At 39.7% G+C, this 22411-nt stretch overlaps 1 protein-coding gene across 11 annotated transcripts in view; it reads right to left on the reverse strand.

Annotated features, from left to right (window-relative positions):
- Positions 1-22411, reverse strand: part of FAT3 (FAT atypical cadherin 3) — a 399343-nt gene that overhangs the window by 63174 nt on the left and 313758 nt on the right. For all 11 annotated transcript variants that reach the window (XM_030955753.1, XM_030955764.1, XM_030955773.1 and 8 more), the window contains 4 exons: positions 14776-18849; positions 7142-7338; positions 5874-6027; positions 4797-5030 (listed from right to left, as the gene is read on the reverse strand). In XM_030955753.1, coding sequence (XP_030811613.1) covers positions 4797-5030; positions 5874-6027; positions 7142-7338; positions 14776-18849 — 4659 coding nt within the window. The remainder of the gene's footprint in view (positions 1-4796; positions 5031-5873; positions 6028-7141; positions 7339-14775; positions 18850-22411) is intronic.

The raw sequence follows: 22411 nt of genomic DNA on the forward strand, positions 1-22411 counted from the left end.
CAGCATCCTGATGCCACTTCCTAAAAACCAGTGATAAACCTCTGAGAGCTATCTATATTCCTTGGTCGCTATTTTGGCTAGACTTCATTTTTATTGTTTTCATAATTTCTTATTTTTTTCTCATTGACAAAAAGAGAGGACAGGAAGAAAAAGAAGATAAAGTACAACTGCTTCCCCATCCTTTTGGAGGTAGGTACACCCTAAACTGGACTGTCTGAAACCTGAAGGAGAAGTCATATTACCATTCATCCCTAGTAAAGAAATTTATTATTTCCTGTGCAGGTACCTTGTGAGCAACACATGGTAAGGGTAAGGGTTTGGGTTTGGGCTTTTTTTGACAAAGCAAGTCTTTATTGAAACATCAAAATCCATGAGGTCAGACCTTGCAGGAAAAATATAATTTCTTGACACAGATTTCTTTGAAATCCAACATAAAATTTTCATCAGAACCTGAAAGAAAATGGCACTCCTTTCCTCAGTTTACCAGTTTCCTTATCAATTCTTTGGGTTTAGGAAGCAGATGTCTCCTACTAAGAAGGTCAAACTACTTCCCCCAGAAGGGCTGAGTTTCTTCTGCTGCAGCTCTTCCACTTTGTGTGAAAAGGTGAATAATTAGCTCCACATGCCAAGAATCAGACTGATTACAGACTTGATTTATTTAAACTCTCCAGATTAAACACAAATGCACTAATCAGCTGACAACAGAATCCTTCTCAAAAATCCTGGTCCAAATAATACTTAACTCTATACAACTGCTTAAAGAACAGAATCAAATTCAACCACAATTAACCCATATACCCTGACTGTATAAACATATGTGTGTGAGGGTCTCAAATCTTATTCTGGCTTCCTGAATTAGGCTTTCAACACCCATACTTTCTCTCACATCCACCTAAGTACCAAAGCATCAAATACTAGGAACAAAGAACAGAAATCCAGGCTCATCATTCAAATCTACTGATCCCAAAACTAGCTGGGATGTTTTTTTTCAAAATTGGTGAATAAACCTTAGACCATTCTGCTCACGAGGCTACAAGCCCTGCAGAAGCAGGGACACATCCAAAAGTCTGAGCAACCTATGCACAAAAGCGAGAAAATGCTTTGAATAAGGTTGCTGCTTATTGTTTATCCAGGTTGCATTACTCAGTGCTATTAAATCTTCTGTAAGATATGGGAGGGTATTTCCTGAAATAACACTTTTTTTCATGTACAACAGATCATGGTGAGCATGTTACACTTTTATCTGTATCCACAATGCAGGTCTCTGGTTATTCCCAGAGGACCTCTGAGGTGCTCATGCTGCGTAGCAGTCAGCCCTTGGAGGACCTCACTCTCTGCCCTTGGAGGTAGCCAAAAGCCATCTGGACTGAGTCCTAGACAACCTGCTGTAGACATCCCTGCTTGTGCAGGATGGTTGGACAAGATGCCTGCTATTCAAGGAAGAAGCAGATCAGTCTCATCAGTGACTCTGAGAAGCACTCAGATTTGCCTTCCCAAACCAAAACATGGATACCAGCTGGCTCCTAGCAGCATGCATGTTACCACATCTCCTGTGAGATGCACTGGCACAGGCCCTGGGCTGAGGAAGGGCTGGAAGGTTGAGGGGCAGGTGAGCACAGAGCAGGGCAGTCTGCACACTGCATGAACTCTGCAACCAAATAAAGGCTGCTCCTGCCAATTTTTTACCTACATGTCTGTGTTTTCCTGCATGTTGGCTGCATGCAATACAAGGTACTGGCTCCAAGATGGCCCAGTCCATCTGTACTGGCTGGTTGTGCAGGAGATGATTTGCCACAGCTTTAAACATCGACTAATGGAGAGAGAGGCTGGAAGGCAGCAATGGCAGGCAGGACAGAGCTGTCTGACAAGGCTATTCCCATTGTGAGCCAAATTAGAATCTCATATTCATCATAAACCCAGAAAAAAATCAATCGGTCAGTGAAATCACTAAACTGACTACAGATCTGGACGGCTGATGCCACAGTGGTGATGAAGACTGCAGAAGGATAGATAATGCACTCTTCATTTTTAGTACAATAAGTGCTCCTGCCTTTGTTAGACTACACCATTAATCATCATGGAAACAGGCCTGAGCAGGGAGGTCATTCACAAAGCACAGCATCTGCAAGTGAGGCAGGATTTGACCATCACTTAAAGCACTGCTGAGCCTGGATGATACTGTCATTCATTCTTGTACTCTGTGAGCAAGGCCACAACACCCTGTGCATGCAGAAAACACGAGCAGCACTGGAAATGAGTATGTGCCTGCACATCAGCTTTGGGCTCCATGTTTATCCTGAAGTTTGTGGCAAGTATGATGTTAAAAAATTGATAAAGTCCCATGTAAGTTTCCTCAGAGTTGCTGCCCTAGCTTGACCCTAATTCCTTTGAAACAGGCTGATATTGCAGTTGTGTGATGGGTTGGCTCATGTAATTACACCTCAGCATTCATTCCAGCTCTTCTAGTGCCTTAATTCGAGCAAAATGGAATAATTTGGCTCTTTGCTTTGGAGACAGTGGGAGGTGAAAAATTCACTGCCTTCTGTAAACCTCTTGAAAAAATGTAGAACCAGCATTTCGCTCTCATTTCTTAGTTTGAACATTTCCAAACCTGCTGGTGGTGAATAAGTCTCAAATACCATATTGTGGAAATACTAAAACTTTCCAATCACAGCAGTATAGGAGAAAGAATTGTTTTCAATTAAAACCACTAAAATATCCTAACAAATAGACTTATGTATATTCTCTCTCCTTCAGGAGATCATGTAATTTAAGATCCACAGCTGTATGTAGAGGTAATGGAAAATGAACTTGTGTGCTACTAAACAGTTAAAACTGTTTTCTTCTGTTGAATACTGTGAAGGAGGATCACCATTTTGCCTCAGTGTGTCCAGCTGTTACAGCTAGTTTCTAAGTATGTATCCAAATTATAAATATAATAAACAGCAATTTATGGTCCAGTCCTATAATTTCACAGGATATTATGAGATCAGGAGCTTCAGATATCAAAGGCACAGGGCAGATATAACCCTATTTTTCTCTTAAGTGGACATTGTCTTAATTATCCAACAGTGTCTGAACACAGTATTCTCAGGATTCTGTGTGTTTAGTTGTGGACCATAAAAGGACTTCTCTCAAGTCTTCTCTCAATGGCCTCAATATTCATGCTCCTGCCCTTACAGCACATGGCCCTTCAAGCCCAAAGCAGAGCAGGCAAATTCTAAGTCTGATCACAAGATTTTTCCTGAATGTTAAAAATTTATTTGTATGATGATTACTGCCTCCACTGATGTTTTCAGGATAACACTTCAAAAAGCCTTAGAGGACTACCACAGCCCATCAGGAATAACAATAATATATTTTTTTCTCTCATGGGAACATTACACTACCTGAACTCATTCATTATCTAGCATTCGGGAATCAGTGATTTTAGTAGGAACTAACAGAACAGTATTTAGAATAAAATCCAGTTTTAGGGACTTTTTAGTAATTTACTTATGATACACAGTATGGTTTGATTTTCAGGTCTAAGCATTAATGAAGTACAGAGCCCCTTCTCATTCACCATATCCATCCCTCCCTTTAACTTCTCTGGTTTCAGAAGGAATGTACAGCAACTAGTTCATAGTTTGTGGGTTTTTTTAATTGTTAACCATCTTGTTATGTAAAGTTGGCACTAGTGAGAACTTTTCTTGACAACTTTTTATTCTAATTGTGTTCCCTCTCTCCTTGAATGTCATCCCACATACAAGAAAAATGGCAATTAATACAACAGTGGAAAATAACAACACTGTGTCTTCAGATGGTTCAGTAGTTTACCAGCAGTAATTGGCTCTTCACTGCAGGACAATATCATAATTTTAATTGTGAGTTTTCAACCATGGCATATAATGTGGCTCTTCACAGATACATTAATGAATGTTTGCTGCTCCTTTATGAATTCCTGTATATCTAAACTATCAGCCTCACAAATAACTGAGACTTCCAGCATGCACTCTACTTGGCAAATTTATTTTTTTTTTCACTGAATGAAAGATCTACCTTTTATATGAAACTACTCAGGCCACCTCCAAAACACAGGAAGAAAACAAAAAAACAAAAAAACAAAGTTATTTCAACTCAAGTGAATGACCTAAAATTTTTCTAATATTCAGTAGGTTTTACCACTGTAATACGCAAAATGATTCCCCTTTAAATATTTATAATTGGGCCCACATTTCAAGGCTAAGGTCCTCATATAATAAAAGATTACACTTTCAAAGAGTGTGCAGTTAAGTAACCAGAACATTTATAATGTACATTCACAGTGTACAATAGTTTTATGCTAAGGTAACCAGCTGGAACAAATGGGAGCTATTGCAGTATAAAACTCTAGAAAAGCTGTGATTAATCAGGTATAGGTCCCTGTGGTATGTAACTATATTATTTGCATAAATAGAGGCATGGGTGTTCAGAATCATGGCTCAAGAAAAGAGGCAAGACCACTGAAGGAAGAAAGTTGCAATTTAGTTCCAAAAGATCTTTCCCCCCTAAACAGAGTAATTGCTGATCAAGAGAAGACTACATGTTTCTGCAGCTGCTGCAATGCCTTACTGTTTGTAACACCATTATGTCAAGATCAGACACAAGCATTTTGATGTGAAAAAAGAGAAGAGAAAGAAATGGGGAGGATAAAGAAGAACGAGGAGGAGGAAATGAAGAAATTTAGCAATAGAAAAGCAAATCTGCTCTGCAATTCCACCAACCCACAGAATTTTCAAAAACTCTTTTTTTTTTTTGCAATGTTATTCACTTACCAACATCAGGATCAGTTGCTTGTACTCTTGTTAACAAAGCTTTAGTGGCTGTGTTCTCGTAGACACAAGCAGTGTAGTGGTCAGATGAAAACACTGGTGGATTATCATTAACATCTTCTAAAATAAGATGGATTTCTGACTGGCAAAACCTGCCACCACCATCAGTGGCTCGGGCAACCAAGTTGTATGCAGGGATTTTCTCTCGGTCAAGAGGGGCCAAAGATTTCAGCTCACCTGAAATTATTTAAAAGCAGCAGTTGTCATTATTATTGTAGCAACATCTCTAATTCTAAACAGCCTGAGTGTCTCAAAACCATGTGTTCGAAAGGAATAGGAAAGAGAAAACAAAACCAACATTGCTTATTCCAACAAACAGATTAAAAACTCACAGCAGTGTCACTTCCCCTTCCTCTTTACCCAAAAAAGTGAGGTGCCAATATGGGTGCAGGGATGACAAGCCATTTATGGTGGCTTTAACAGCAGACTACAGCTTTGCCCAGATGAACACCACCAAGTTTTTCCAAGTCTGTCTTTCTGTCACTCCCAAGACTCCTTAACACAGAAATATTTCCTTTTTAGCAGCATCTGCTGTGATAGGACAAAGGGTAATAGTTTTAAATTAAAAGAGGGTAGATTTAGACTAGATGTAAGGGAAGACAATTTATATGATTAGGGTGGTGAAATAGGGGCACTGGCACTAGAAACCTTAACTGGATGCTCTCTGATTAACATGATCTATTTGAAGATGAATCTCCATATGGAAAGGAGTCTGGCCTAGATGACCTTCAAAGTTCTCTTCCTACCCACAATATCCTGTGGTTCTATAATAAATCTCTGAACTAACTTGAAATCTGCAGGGAAACAAAAAGATGGATATCCACTGTTCTGGTTACAACATCCAACCTGACCAACAAAGATGTCCCTCTTTCTCCCTCCTGTCACCACCATTCAAATGGTCACCCACACCTGCCAGAACTGGAACAACTGGCTGACAACCACGTGTAACCTAACTCTATTTAATGAAACCAGTACCCAGAGGGGTTAAGGCTATTCAGAAACATTTGGTTGTCTTCTTACCATTTTCTGGATCTAAGAAAAATTTATTGTTCCCCGAACCATAAAGAGAATAGCGAATTTCACCATTGGCCCCGATGTCAGCATCTTTAGCGCTGATTTTGAGAATTACTTTGTTTGGTGGAATGTCTTCAGGAAACAATGCTGTGTAGGCAACCTAGAGTCAAAACCAGACATGTAAGTTATGCTGCAGCAGTATTTTACAGTCTTTGAACAACCTTTTTTTAAAACTATTTGTAGTGCATCTTTCTATACAGGAAACAATTTTCCTTTACACAACATATTCCTAGAAATTCAAATCACTGTTAAGCTATGAGGTGTCACAGAAACAATGCCAGATTATGACTGTGAATAGGGCTCATCTTAGGTGCTTAATGCAATACCATTTCGTATCTTCTATTTATTCCATTGGCACCTATGAAATGAAAATCTTGATGAGTGTGCTAACAGAAACAATTGTTTTTATCACCTCATCTGGCAGTTTCGAGGGAAATACAGACTGTGAATCCCTAGAGTGGTAGAGTGGTTCTTGCAATGAGACTAATCCAACAGTGAATGATAATGTAACGATGGGAATTATATGAGTATGTGCAAGCACACATACACACACACACACACACACACACACACGCATGTATATATATATATATTTATAAATTTTCTGTGAGTAGTACCATTAAGGAACTCTGGGTTTTATCGTGGTATTTCTTTCACACATATCTTTCTATTGCACTAACATCAGTTCCCTGGATAGCCTTTCCACAGAATACAAGACAGTTAGCACTCTGAAAGCTGTGGTCAGGCCACACTACATGCATTCCTGATAACAGGATAGCAAGCTACAGCCTTCTTTTCCACTGGATGTCTGGTATCTGGAAAGTTGAGGAAAGCTGGAATTAAACTAGACTGATGACATTTCTACATGGGTTGTGAAAGGAGAGCTCATTCTTTTTTGCAGGGGAGGAGTAGCTGCCCAATGCCACCTCACAACCCATCATTTCTTGTAAAGCCAACTAAGGCCACTGCGTACAAGACTCCTTTGAAAGCTTTATGAGACAATTATCCTTCAATCTTGGCTTCACAGGAATGCTTTATCCTGCTTCTCTCTCAGATCACTGCAGATTCTTCAACTAAGACCATAAGGATGAAAATCAGCATTGCCTATGAATACTTTGAATACTCGCAAACAGAAAGAGACACCCATAGGGAGTCTTAAAATGATCACTCTTTCGCAACACAGCGGCCACTTGCCATGGGTGGTGTTAACTCACCTGCTCACAAACTGGATTATTATCATTAACATCATTGACAGTCACTTCCACAGCAGCTTGGGTCACAAAGAGGCCATCTGTGGCAGTGATGTTCAGATAATAAATGTCTTGCTCTTCCCGATCCAGAGGCCTTTTAACATAAACTTTCCACTCGTTCTGAACCAGTCCCAGAGCGAACTTCCCTTTGGGATTCCCTCCTGCAATAAGACAAGCAACACACCATGAGCTGTGGTGTCCCTTCAGAGCTCCCACCTGGTTTAAACAGAGACACATCACTAAGCAGCCATCATTTCCTTCACAGCTTTTGGTGCTTCCAAACTTGCAGACTCAGGAAATCTGTAATGAAATCACACTCCCTGTGTTTATTGCCCCCTGATTGCCCTGTATGAAAGTGAACCGGTAACTTTCAGTGGAAAAAAAATCCATTTAGCAGAGCTGAAGATGATCTCTCGTTCAGTTCTCCGTAAGGGTAATCAAATTCAAACTGTGAACAATCAATAGTCCTCTCGGGCTGGTACAATTGTCTTTCCACTTAGTCTCGGGAGAGGATGTAATACACCGTAGCTCTTGTTACCAAGACAATTTCATTAGCTGTTGATTATGCAATCAAGGGCTGGAAGTGGGTTCTATTAAGGAATCCTCTAATGAAAGCTTTATCATACAGCTGCGCCATTCTGGTGCTTATTAAAATTCTAGTTTTTAAAAAAGTTTACATGACACAGGAAGACACATTAGTATTAAATAGTCCTAACAAGAGGTCATTTGAGAAACAGTTGGAAGATAAACAGTACAAATAGATCAAATGTATCCAAGAGTAAAAGCTGGTGAAAGGTGTGCAGGAGATAAAGCAGTAGGGATTTTTACCATGTCATAACACTGACACTGAATCTGGCAATGTTGCTCTTCCACATCATTAAACTGCCTGGTGACAAAAAGAGGCTGGGAGAGGGAAAGTTTTGGTCCACATCATTCTTAGGAGGAGGGGAAGGGGAAGGGGAAGGGGAAGGGGAAGGGGAAGGGGAAGGGGAAGGGGAAGGGAAGGGGAAGGGGAGGGGAAGGGGAAGGGAAGGGAAGGGAAGGGAAGGGAAGGGAAGGGAAGGGAAGGGAAGGGAAGGGAAGGGAAGGGAAGGGAAGGGAAGGGAAGGGAAGGGAAGGGAAGGGAAGGGAAGGGAAGGACATGTCACATACAGAAGCGCACAATAGTTAAGGCAGGCACAATCATTAATGTTTCTAACAGTTATTCAGTTATTTACTCTTTTATCTGAAATGGTACAGTCTCCTGCCTAGTCCATGAAGAAATCATCTTCAATCATCTTTCTGTGTGTCTGATCCAAACCTCCGGTCAGACCAGACAGTAAAATCTTTTAAACCAATGTTATGACTTTACTTTGCTAGTCAGCTAAGCCCCATACAGCTGCTTGCTCAGTTCCTCCCCAGTTGGACTGGGAGGAGAATCTGAAGAGTAAAAGTAAGAAAACTCATGGGTTGAGACAAAGATGTTTAATAGGTAAAGCAAAAGCTCTGTATATAAGCAAAAGAAAAAAGAATTCAGTGCAGGTGTTCAGCCATCTCCAGAAAAGCAGGGCTTTGTCACCCTGACAGTTACTTGGGAAGATAAATGCCATCAACTCTGAACATCTCCCCACTTCCTCCTTCTTCCCTCAGCTTTTATATGCTGAGCATACTGCCATATAGAGTGGAATATCCCTGTGGTCAGTTGGGTCAGCTGTCCCAGCTGTGTCTCCTCCCCACCCTCCTCATTGCTGGGTTGCCTGAGGACCAGAAAAGGCCTTGACTCTGTGTAAGCTCTGCTCAGCAGTAACTAAAACATCTCTGTGACATCACAAATCCAAATCACAGCTCCATAGCAGATTCTTCTTAGAAAATTAATTCTACCCTAGCCAAACCCAGTAAAGCCAACTACCCAGTCTTCTGTGCTCAGCTTGGCCTGTAAAAATGTATCTGCACATTTAATAATCGAGGAGAGAGCAGTACACTCATAGCAAACTCATGTGCTACAGAAACTGATTGAGAAAATATTAAAAAGCATCATGAAGCTCCACTGGCCGAACTATAATTGCAGCCAACCCGCTATGAGCTCTCTGCCCACCATATTAAGCTTTCTCCCATGGTCTCCATGCAGGAATTCAATCTTAGAACTACTTTCCATGTTGCTCATGTTTAAAAGTGCTATAAAACTATAAAGGGAATGCTTATTCTTTCTTGTAACACGTTCAAGAATGTCAAACATGCTAATGTGTATTTGCTTACAAATTAATCAGGGTTCTGACATGTGTCATGGGATATGCTCAAGCCGAATGGAAAGACCAGGTTCTTAAACCTTCCTCTCTAGTACTTCCACTGAATGATTGCATAAGTTAGTATTAAAAAAAATAAAAATCCAAGGCAGAATTTATTTGTGTTGACTCTGTTATCAGGCAATTAGTGTCTCTGATATGTTGCTTCTGTTGTCACAATTCTGTCAGTTCTCAGGGACCTTTTTGTCAAAATAAGAACACAGAGGAGGTCTGAACTTGAAGCTGAGCTTGAAACCAATCAAAAAAGTCAAATGTCCATTCCATAGCTTTTTTCTACATCAAAAAGCAGGAAAGAGGTCACAGGCTGTAATTTATGCCTTCTTCATTAGGTACCGATGACAAGATAGACTGGTTTCTATTTAATATGAAAACTAAGTCAGTTGAGTCAGGCTGAGCAAATCTTTCTTGTTAACAGTCACCATTTGTGCTAGCTGTGACTGTGCCAAAAAAAGCAAGTTGTAATGAATAGGATTTCCAGAAAATTAGTCAGATAGGCATTATAATTATAAAAGGCTTTTGAATCATACAGAGAACTAAACTCATGTATCAAATACAGATATTTTCTGTTGATAGAAAATCACCCTTTTTGATCACAAAACTAAGCAGTTTTCCCATTGATTTCTATGATAGTCTGGAATAATCACCAATGTTTAATCTGTTGTCCATATAAACACACATTTCTCCTAAAGAGGGTTACACAGAGTGTTGATGCATACTACTGGCCAGATCTGAATACAATCCAAGGAAATGAGAATCTGTCCACTGACTTGAGCCTGAATGTGACTTCAAAGAAGGCAGACCCCTGCTGATTGACATTAAATTCCTTCTATTCAATTCAACACCAGCATAAAAAAAAGCTTAACTCTCCTTTATAAAAGGCTGTAATCTTGTCATAGTGAGTTTAATGTTGTAAACCATTAATAAAAGTAGTCTTAAATATTCTTATTTTGCTTCATGATATTAATCAGGGCTTTTCTGCATATTAGTCCTTTTGTAAAAGGAAATTATTAACTGTCCTGACCAACTAGGAAGCAATATACTCAAGGTATGGGCATCCCATTGCTAAGAAAAGAGGAAAGGTAAAATCTAATTAAAATCAGCTGGTGGCTTTTATGGTTAGCAGAAACACTACCTTGGAGCAATTCTAAAATCACTGTTGTTTTGTTGCTAATGGAATGGCTTTTAAATTATAGCTAGGAAGTTGGGGAATATGTATAAAAAATGGTCCTTGGGATCTCTTTTCCCCCTTTTTACTCCACTAGAAAAGAATCAATCTGAATGACCAAGAAACCTGTGCAATAAGGCAATAAGCAGGAATAGTGGTTTATCTGCGTGTCTTTTTTATTAAAACTTTTTTTCTTTTTTTTTGCTTCTCAGGACTGGCTGTATACTTCACCGGTGGAAGGCAAAAGTGGACTATAAAGTGTAAGAGATATAATGAGATATAAAACTAAAATACCACCAAGAAAATATTCTTAAAAATGGAAAGGCAAAAAAATCCACACTATGGCCCAGGAAACCATTTCCTAAGTACTTATACATATGTCTTGATGCAGATCTCGTTCTGCAGTGATTAATTAACTTTTTCACTAATATATGCAAGCAGATTCAGTTTCCTAGGGGCATTCTAATTAATTAGTTTTTCACTCTGAATAATGTAGCTTTTCTAAACGGAAGCCTCCTGACTACATGTATTAATGGATTCTTTAAAATCTTTTGGCAGTTTTCTTATGTTCTACTTTGAATGTCACAACAGTGAAGTGCTAGCTACAAAAAACACTCCAGTAACTTTTTAGAAAGGCTTTGAGGCTAAAAGAATCAGCAGTATCTTTTATCTTTTGTTACTTGAAGTTTAAATAATGCTCTCCCTCCCTCCCTAGTCAGCAAATACTACAAAGCCAAATCAAGCTCAAGTTGAAGTAAAGAAAGAAAACAGCCAGATACAAATGAAATGCAGAGACACGGTGATCCAAAATAAACAAATCCTGACACACATCATTACCAAAGCACACACAGAGGCCATTATAGCAACTAAAAGGGAATGGAAAACTAGAAGCCAACAGTATCAGTTTTCACTGCAATGTCCCCATCTGGGAGGGGGAGCTGAATATTTACTAACTTATTTATTTAGCTTCTGTCTTACATTTATGCATTTATTTAAGTACTTTCAATTCCCAGTTAGAACGCTAGGCATTCTCATTACACAAAATCAATATGTTTATCCTCCACTCCCAGTTTAAGATGTTGCATGTTTACTCAGCTTCTGAAATGATAAATCCAATCCTCCTAGCTTTACTACCATAAAATTGTAGAAACTATTCTTCATCTGACAACACAAGGCCTCCCAAACGCTGAAATATCCATTTCTCCAGAATTCCAGTATCTCAAATATATGATAAAAAACTAACCAAAGCCACACCTTTGCTCATACTGGGCAATCAACCCGGCAAATGACCTCCCATGTACAACACCACTTTTCTTCCAAAACACACTGTCCATCTTCCTTGTATTCAGCTGAACCAAGCTTAAAGACTGTTGACTCCCTAGCTTTATGTGTCTGAGGAAGCTTAATTAACATCACTGAGGAACACGAAACACTTTACTGTACCTATGTCTTGGCAGCTGACATTTTTCTGGTGGCTTTTCATGGTTTGCCATTCTTAAATCTCAGTAATATCTAGCTAGGTATAGATTGGCTAGACATCAGAAGAACCCTGGTTTTAGGCAAACTGCCCCAAATGATATAGGCAATGACCTCAAATGAGTCTTCAAAAGAAATCTACTTTGCTTCCTAAGTGCATTTGTGTCGTCTGCACTTCCTATTGAATTTTTATTAAGATTTATGTAGAGTGCTTTTGCTTTGTGAACATCTCCAGCTGCTACTGAGCTACAAATAACCAACAGTAGGTGCAAAATTTTTTTCCCTCACCATCAAATGCAAATGAAAGTGGACTTGACAATGGCAACTACTTGCCAGTAATCACGAAAAACAATCACAAACTGAAGGAATCCAAGCAGAATATTTATTTATCCACACAAATGTATCTACCCCTTTTCAAGACTGACCAGAAGACTGCAATAGGCATTTGTACTTCTGAAAAGGGCACGAAGGACCCTTCAGTGATCACATCTGCCCCAGAATATTTATTTCTATTATCTTCTAAATAATGTTTTCTTCTTTCTATCTTCTATGTGCTACTCTTCTCCAGATGCATTTTTACAAAGCTGTTTTTGGTGGATAGACATGACAGTCTCATAGTTTGTCTTCTTCTTCCTTTTTGTTAATGTATTATTTTTACTCAGAGTTTACTGTATTCACAGAAGTTTCTACGATTTAAAATGCCTCCAGAAAGCCACAGCTTTTGAATAATCATCTAGCTAATCTGATTCCATGAAATACACAAGAGCACTTCCTGAGATCAACTTGAGGTAAAGTGTGAATAGACTATTTTGTGAGTGAAACTATATTTTAACATGTTTTGACAGTTTAATCAAAAGAACCTAATTTTTCCTTGTGTATTTCCCAAGCTCAAATGATATATTCAAAGGAAGTGGAATTCCTGAGCCCATTCTGTGCTTTAGTAATTGTACAGTAAGAAAGCTTTGGGCTTTGACATCTAATGTTTTCAGAAGCTAACAGAATAGGACAATATCTGTCATGTTTTGAACTGTGGCATGTGGCAGAAACTAAGGTACAGAATGATCTATAATTTATGAGTCATATCTGACAGTTGTTATTCCAAAGTCCAGTTTTTGCTAAATTAACAGCAGTGGTATGTGAAGAAAAAACACTACCTAACTAAAGGCATAATGCATTGTAAGAGATGACTGCCGGACTTCACAACAAAATCAATGATCACAGCACACTAACGTATCTTTGTTACAAACCTAAGGGTTTTAATTTCCCACTGTACTTTCTACACTGAGATCCCCAAACTCTTTCAAATATCCCAAAATCTCTAGTATGAGAAATAAATCTACTGATTTATTTTTACATATGTGGGAACTGGGCCACCAGCAGCTAATGTACCTTGCCCAGAGCCTCTAAATCCTGACATTTACACACAGGACTACTTCTGACTCTGCTTCTAATATCATACAGCACATTACACTATTAACACATAGTCTTTGCAAATCTTTAAAGTGAATCCAAAATTTCAAGTTACAATTAATTAATAAATTTCTTCTGGTTGCTTTGAAAATGGTGTCACTTGTGATGTGTAACACAGGCAGTCTGTGGCTAACTGGGGTGTCACACCTCTCTCTACACACCATCTCACAGCCATTTTCATTTTGCTAGCTAACAAAGGGGTAGGAGCTTTACCCTCCAGAGCAAAATACACAAACTATTTTCCCATTAGTTAAGTAATTTTTGCCCACAGCCTGCTTCCTACATGCAGTCTTATATATGTTGAATCCCATCCAGCATGAAAAATGTGGACTTTCCCAATAGTTTGGTTATTACTAGGTAGTAAATAATAGCTCTTGAATTGCTAAAGTTGCGGGGAGTGAAAAAGTTGTTCAAAAGCTATTGGACAATGCAAGATGGAAGGAGAAAAATAACTGTAGTACCCATCACTCACAATATACTCACACAGAAGCTAGGCTGAATCTAGGCAAAAAGAATGATAATAAATACACAAAAGGAAAGAGCAATGTTACCATGCTTTGAAAAATGTATTAGTAATGCAATCAAAATTTCCTTATGCTGTATATAACAATGCATGGCAGCTAACCAGTGCTTCTAAGTATATTACTATTTCCCTGGCCAGAAATCTGTGCTGATAATAAATGGCATCCCTCATTCCATGTAATGTAAAATTCATTCGTGCCCCCCCCCCCACCCACTCCCCATTCCAAATCAAATAGTGGTATTTCAAAATGTCTCTGGCATCCACTTTCCTATCTCAAAAAGAAAAATGTTATTTCAAAAGAAATTTAAATGCTTGGAAGTAAAAGGATTTTCTCTGTAAGAAGAAAATTTTCCTTTTCTCTTGTTTGAAACATTAATTCATGATGGTTTTCAAGCTGACATATCAATTATGATGGGTTGATGGCTACGCTACATTGCACTGCAGCAAATCAGAAAGCATTCATCTTGGAAAATTGAGAGAGCAACACAGACACACACACACACATTCCTCTCCCTCTTTTCAGCATTGCTGCAAATTCTGTCAAAAAAAAAAAGGAATGTAATTGACTCATTCACAGTGATAATTTAGCTGAAACCCTGCTAAACATTCACCTAAAACTGGACACATGCACAATTCTTCACAGAGCTGGTTATGGGAAGAAAGCATGCAAACTGTTTCTCACCTGTAATATGGTAGCTAACCTGCCGATTGACATCAGATGTGTCTTCATCCCAGGTGCTAAGAACAGCCACAACTTCCCCTGGAGGGTCACTCTCCTTCACCGACCCTCTGTACACCTCGTGCTCAAAGACAGGTGCATTATCATTTATATCTGTCACAGTAACTGAGACCAAGGTGGTTGAGGACAAGGACAAAGCTTCCCCCAGATCTGAGGCCACCACTGCAAAGGTGAAAGCAGAATCCTTTTCGTGGTCCAGATCCTTCAGTGTACTGATCCAGCCACTGTTGCTATCAATGGTGAATGCTTCTGTGATCTTCTGCAGCTCCGATTCCACCGCAAGCGTGTACGTGACCTGCCCGTTCGCACTCGAGTCTGCATCAACCGCTTTGACTTGCATGAGTTTTGTTCCTATAGGCATGCCTTCCATTATTACAGCATCATAGCTAGCTGCTTCAAACACAGGCTTGTTGTCATTGACATCCAACACCTTCACCTCCACATCCACAGTCAGCACAATGTCTACTTTGTCTAACTGAATTGTGGCCGCAACTTTGAAGTGGAAAGCGGAATTTATTTCGTGGTCAAGCCTCTTATCCAATTTTATGAGCCCTGTGTCCTTCTCTATGATGAAAACCCCGTCTTTGTTGTTTGCAGATAGCTCACCATTAACTGTGCTATACAAAGCACCCTGATTGGGCAAAACATGCAGAATGTCAATAGTACTGCCTATGAGGGTGTCTTCTGCCACGGTGAAAGAATACTGGGGTTGAGAAAAAGAAGGCAAAATGGTTTCTGGCGGTAAAACATGGATGTAGACAGGAATGAGGGAATGCTTTACAGGAATGCCACCATCGACTGCTTTGACAAAGAATGACAGAACAGTGTTTTTCAGTTGGTTAAAGCTACCCTTGGTGACCATCCATCCATTATCTGGATCAATTTCAAGCAGATCAGCTACTGAAACAGAGGCTTCACTATACAGAGAATAGGTAATTCTGGAATTGGCTCCATCATCTGGATCTACTGCTTGCACTTGGGTCACCAAGTAACCTTTCCCAACATCTGCTTTGACACTTGCTCTGTATTCAACTGTCATAAATTTGGGAGCATTGTCATTCTCATCCACTACTATCACTCTCACAGTGCAAAACGTAGTCCTGCCACCTCCATCAAGGGCTCTCAAGAATATATCTATATCACTTTCCAGCGGGTTCTCACGGTCTAACCTCTCAGTTGTCAGAATCTGCCCATTTGCATCAATCAAAAATCGGTCCTTGGCGAAGTCATTTATTATGGAGTAGCTGATCTGGCCATATACACCTGAATCCCCATCTGTTGCCTTCACATGGATTACCTTCGTTCCAGGAGCAGCATTTTCTCTAACCTCTGCAACATAAATGCTCTGTGAGAACACAGGGCTGTAGAGGTTGGCCCCAAGGATCTGAATGTGCACCTGGGCCGTGCTGGTGAAGAGCCCGTCAGACACAGAGACATTTAGGCTGTACATGGGCTCCATCCTCTGCTTGCGGTGGTTGGAAAGAGTGATAACTCCACTCTTGCTGTCCATAATGAAACTGGTCCGATCATTTCCTGATAGGATGCTGTACTCCAGTCTGTCAAAATCAGAGCTGTCAGCATCAGAAGCTTGGACACAAGTCACAAAATGACCCCGAGGCGCCAGTTCGCTCACATATGATTCATAAATTAACTGGTTAAAAACTGGAGGGTTGTCATTCATATCTGTTATTGAGATACTAACGAGAACCTCGCTGCTCAGAGGTGGGAACCCATTATCAGTTGCTCTGACTTTCAAGCTGCACTGCTGTATGAGTTCATGATCCAGCATTCGGGCCGTCAAAATAAGGCCACTGCTGCTGTCTATATGGAAATAGTCAGTGCTGTTAAAGGTGTCCTGGACTATCTGATACTGTACAATCTTGTTATTGTCAGAGTCAGCATCAGTAGCAACAACCTGCAGCACAGGAGTCCCAATCAAAGAAGCTTCGGACAGGGTAGCATTATAAGCTGACTGATCAAAAATGGGAGGATTATCATTAACATCATTTACAATCAAGTCCACGGTTACCTCAGCGCGAGCGCCAGTGAGAGCATCGCTGGCTCGCACCATCAGCTTGAAAAGAGAATTTATTTCATAGTCCAGCGGGCTGATGACACTCAGAACTCCAGTATCAAAGTCGATATTAAACTGGTTGTAGGGATCTCCATCAACAATGATATAAATGATACCCTGGCCTTCTGGACTGGTTGCATTTATGCTTAAAATTGGCATGTGCATTTCTACATCTTCATTCACGGAAGCTGTATAGAAGGGCTTGTCAAACACAGGCATTGCTTTGTTAACAATAGTAATGGGGAGCTCTACCAATGCAGACAATGATGGGTTACCACCATCTTTGGCAAGAATGACAACCAAATACTCTATATTAGACAAATCAGAATTGAAGGCTTCTTTTAAAGTGACGCTGCCAGATCCTCTATCAATTTCAAAATGTCCATAGTCTTCCTTCAGCAGGTATGACACCTCGCCATTGTCACCCTTGTCTTTATCAATAGCTGTCACTCGATATATCAGGGTGCCAGGCTCAGCATCGACCTGCACAGCAGCGTAGTATGGAAGCCCTACAAACACCGGGGCATTGTCATTTATGTCCTCAATGTAAACTCTCACCACGACTCGAGCAACACGGAGGTGATCTAGCTCACGGCTTGCTTCCACCACCAACTCATACAGCTCCTGTTCCTCTCGGTCAAAGGGGATGCCAGTGGTCTGAATGACTCCTGAGGTGGATTTGATTTTAAATTTGTTTCCTGGGTTTAATATGCTGTATTTCAAAGGCTCATTGAGGCGGTTGCCAACAGCATTCACCACAGCGATCTTTGTGATATTGGTGCTGTTTTCTGATATAGAAGTGGAATAAAAATTTTGTGTGAAATGGAGTCCACTATCCATCGCTTCTTTTACCATTATTGTCACCATAGCAGTACTATAAAATTTTCCATCAGATACTCTTACTATTAGCATATAATGGTCTTTGGAGAGACTATTGTTTTTAATGGTGAGTACCCCTGTGCTTGAGTCAATTAAAAAATGGTCCATATTGCCTTCAATTATACTAAATGTTAGTTCTGGAGGGATCTCTGAATCTGGGTCTGAAGCTTTGACTTTGAGAACCTCAACACCAATATATGTGGGCAGGAGCAAGACTGTCTCAAACACAGCCTGGCTGAAGACTGGTGGGTTGTCATTGACATCAGTTACCTCAATGGTCACTTCAACTGGGCTCTCTGCTGTAAGCTGGGGATTCCCACTGTCCCTAACATGAACATGGAAGTGGAAGTGGGCTATAGTTTCATGATCTAAATTTGCAATTGTTCTGATTGCACCTGTGCTGGAATCTACCGTGAAATACTTTTTTGCAGTTGATTCCACAATCTGGTAGACAAGCAAAGCATTCTGGTTGCTGTCAGCATCGGTGGCACGTATCACCAGGGGACTGTTATTTGCACTGCGGACCACACTGTTCACAGGAGCAGCCTCGCTTATGCTGCCCGAGTACTGAGAGAAGAGAAAAACTGGTGGGTTGTCATTTTCATCAACAATCTGAATGTTCACAGTGGCATTTGATGCCATGCCTGCCATATTTGTTGCCTGTACGATGAGCTGATAGGAGGAAGCACGTTCATAATCAAGGGCCTTTTGACTGGTGATCACTCCAGAATATGGGTTTATGGTGAAGACTCCATCAACATTGCCATTTTTAACCTCATAAACTAACGTGGACTGACTGATTGCAGAGAGAGAAATGACAGAAGTACCAATATCCACATTTTCATTGACCTCTGCTTGGTATTCTTTTAGAGTGAATTTAGGGTGGGAGTTATCTGCCATTGTCACAGATATCCGCACAATTGCTGTTGCAGACAGCGCTGGAGAACCTTGATCAGTGACTTTGACTGACAAAACAAACTGTCCCATTGTGGTTAAGTCTGGCTCCTTCAGTAATGTAATGATGCCTAAAACTGGTTCAATCTTGAATGTATTTCCTGTGTTTCCTAAAACAAAGATATTGAATGAGATTAGAAATGAACTATGACTCACTTTATGATAACTTAAACCAGGAGCAACAAGCTGCATTTCTAAAGGTTTTTACTTAAATTAAAAAAAAAAAAACCCAACCCCCCAAAAAAAACCCACCCCAATGTAACAGTACTCTGAAGGCCCTTCCAGCCTTTCTTTCTGTTAATTGGAGAGCTCAGTAGATGGTATAGGTATTCAAGGTGTCAGAAACTCAGGTGTTGCTACCTCTGTATCTTGATTCTCAGTACCAGCATCAGAGCAAGAACTGCATGCACATTACTCCTACTGAAGTAAGGAAAAGCAACCCTAAATTACAGAAATTAGTCAAATACATGTACACCTAAGGCAAAGAAATGAGATCAGAGGCTAACAAGCCAATTACATGACTAATGGATAACAACTCAGGCTCCTAATTGAATGGGATATTAAGAAACCATACAGGAGATTACAGTAGTTCAAGATTCAAAGAGCTGAATATAAAAAGGTTAAAGTGGCATTTAGAAAAAATAAAACAGAGCAAATAGCATAGAAAAGAGATTCAAGCGTCTTGTGGCACAAAGTTTTATCATATGATCTCTGAGGAGGATGAATCCAGATGAATGAGATTTAGTAGAAAATGTCATGAAACGTCTGTTACAACATGAAAGCACGGATATCAGTGACTGCATAAAGGTGAAAACAGTAAGTCTGGATCAGAGAACTTTTTGGGGGCCTTATTTCTTTCTGGTCTTTTTGCCAATCTTTTCTTCAGCAAGACAGCTTCAAAACCTTCTGTATGTATTCCTACCCTGTAATTAGAGACCACCTTTAATTGGCAATCCTTATTTTGCTATTTTACTGAGTGCTTGCTTGAAGTAAGGATGCTGCAAATATACATGGCATATATAAGCATACAGACTCTTTTCCTGATTTTGATTCTAAATACAAACAGCATATACTGAGTTACAGCAATTTCAATCACTATACCATGTTCCCTCTATTGTAATTCACATCTTCAAATCTAGAACTATTTCCAATCTACAGTCAAGCATCCATTCAAGGCTGGGAGAGAAATATATCTCAGGTGATACACAAGAGAGGGTTTTTTAAGTGATTGTTATGGGTGCTGCACACAGAGCAATAAACGTGTAAGTTGTAGCTGGAATGCCTAAATACATGGAATCCTAAATGAAGTGAGGTAAGGTGAACTGTTTTTAAGATATGATTCACTATCTGTTGTAAATTCTGGAGGCTAATTTAAGCTACATACTACTCTATGTAGTTCAATACTGGTAGCAGTTTTCTATTTATATCCTTCCTTACAGATCAGTAAAGTTTACTAGCTAAACCAAAAATTGTGCTATTCACCCAGGAGGTGAGATTCTTCCAGAGCTACAAATTCTCATAAAAACAATGGCATCTGTCACATTTACAGACACTACAAATGCTGCTGCTGTTATTTTGTCAGTGCTTGCAAATACAAATAATTTTGAGCCACTGACTGCCTCCTGCAAGGCAAGAGCTGCCTCTTCTCCTTTAGGAATTTCTTCTGAAATTACACAAAAACTACTTTCTTAACCGATTTCTCTCTTCAGAGTAATGTAAGATGTGGTGAGTAATCCCTCTGAATCAAAGGGCTGTGTACAACTTGAATTCTGCAGTTAAAATCAATATCCTCAACTGCACATTTTATGGATCATATTCAGCAGCAGAATACTGAATTTTGAGGCACCTGAGATTGGGACATCTATGGAAAATGAAACTGGAGGAGTGTGAAGCTTACAGTAAATGGAAGTTTGAGGTCTGACATTGCAGAAGGAGCTCATGATGAAACAGAAACAGGCTGTAATGAAAAAGTGAGTCTCTAGAAATCATCTATTAGCTAAAGCATCTTTTATAAAAATATTTTCCTGCCTGAATCATGTAGGATTCTATTACCAGTGTAATTGGAACAATACTCCTTAGATGTCAGGATGCTCTTTACATTGTGGTGGCACCTCTAGATGACTGGGAACACATAATAGTAATAAGGTGTCAAGAAAAAGCTGGGAATAGTCTTGGAAAACATTGCTCCAGGAACCTGATCTACTCTGCTTAGAATTTGTTCCGAAAGGACAGTGTTTAGCTGTCTGGGCACATGTAAGATTGTCCCTAATTTAAGTTAAAGGCCACTGGAGAATACTGAGAAATAACTGCTAAGAACAATGCAGTGCATAAAGGAAATATTTGCTTTGGAGTGCTAACATCTTCCTCATTCTAAGCTCAATACTTTCAGCTGCAAAAGACTTCACCTTCTGGTTTGCTGAAGGTAATCTCCTTCCACAGGGCATACAAGATAATGACAGAAAAAATTTTCCTTGGGTCTTCTCTAAACTTCAGGTTATATCATCCTAATTTAAGGTGTGAGCTTGAATTATATGAAGCTAAATCAGTATGAGATGGTGTAGATACTCTTGTGTCATTAGTTATTTGTCATTTAGCCTGCTCCTAACTGATATGAGCTATCCTAGCTGGGAACAAGTCTTTATAATAATCTAGGGATAAATAATGATCCAGTAAGATCAGAGCCTAATGCTCGTAAAGGCTTGTGATCTGCCTAATATGGGTATAATCTGAAGTACCTGTGACTTTTTTTTATGGAAATGTAAGTTTCAAGTTTTGCTAGTATTCCAGTGGAAAGATTCATATTATGAGTAAAACCCCCTAAGTAGAAATGAAACATTACAATATTCTAAGGTTACAAATTTCTAATTCTTTCTCTCTCTTTCCAGGCATCCCCCCTCTTATGTATCTGTCAATGGTTTCTCTCAAAGATAATTCTTCAGGTTCATGTGACCCAGAGAAACTTACATTCATTTGCATGTGTGTCAGAGATATACTGTGCTGTTGCACCAGTAGAAGAATGCTTTTAGTGGCATAGATTATGCGCTGAATGTAAATATACAGCATTTTACTGCAAAAGCAATTTTCATGTGGTATCATGATGCCTTCTCTTAGTTTCAAAGAGACCTTGTGCCATTAAAATTCTATGGCAGAAGTCTTAGTCTCTGTGCTCCTCTGGTCTGAACACTGGCAAAGATATCAGGACATACCAGCTGTTGTGGCATTTTTTTTTATGGAGGATCCACTGTACACTAGTCTGAAACCAGAACCCTGAACACAAGTCACTGGCTGCAGTTTTGAATATTTTCTGTGATGGCTTTGACCCAATGACTTAGAGGTAACAGGCTCTGTAGCCATCTGGTGAAAATGAAACAGTCACAGAATAACAGAATGGCTGGGCTAGAAAGGGACCACTGGACAGCATCTGGTCCAACCCTCCTGCTAAATCAGGTTCACCTACAGCAGGTTTCACAGGATCCTGTAGGGTTCTGAACATCTCCAGAGAAGCAGACTCCCTCTCTTGGGCAACCTGTTCCAGAATGAGTTTGTTCTGAAAGGTTTTGAGTATAGTAGCTTCAGAATAAAATTTAAAAAAACAAAAAACAACAAAACAACAACAACAAGGTGTCTCCTTTGCCCATCTGTACAGGAGAAAGTAGACCAAAGAAGCTGAAT

This window comes from Camarhynchus parvulus, chromosome 1, assembly GCF_901933205.1.
Source record: "Camarhynchus parvulus chromosome 1, STF_HiC, whole genome shotgun sequence".
NCBI lineage: Eukaryota > Metazoa > Chordata > Aves > Passeriformes > Thraupidae > Camarhynchus > Camarhynchus parvulus.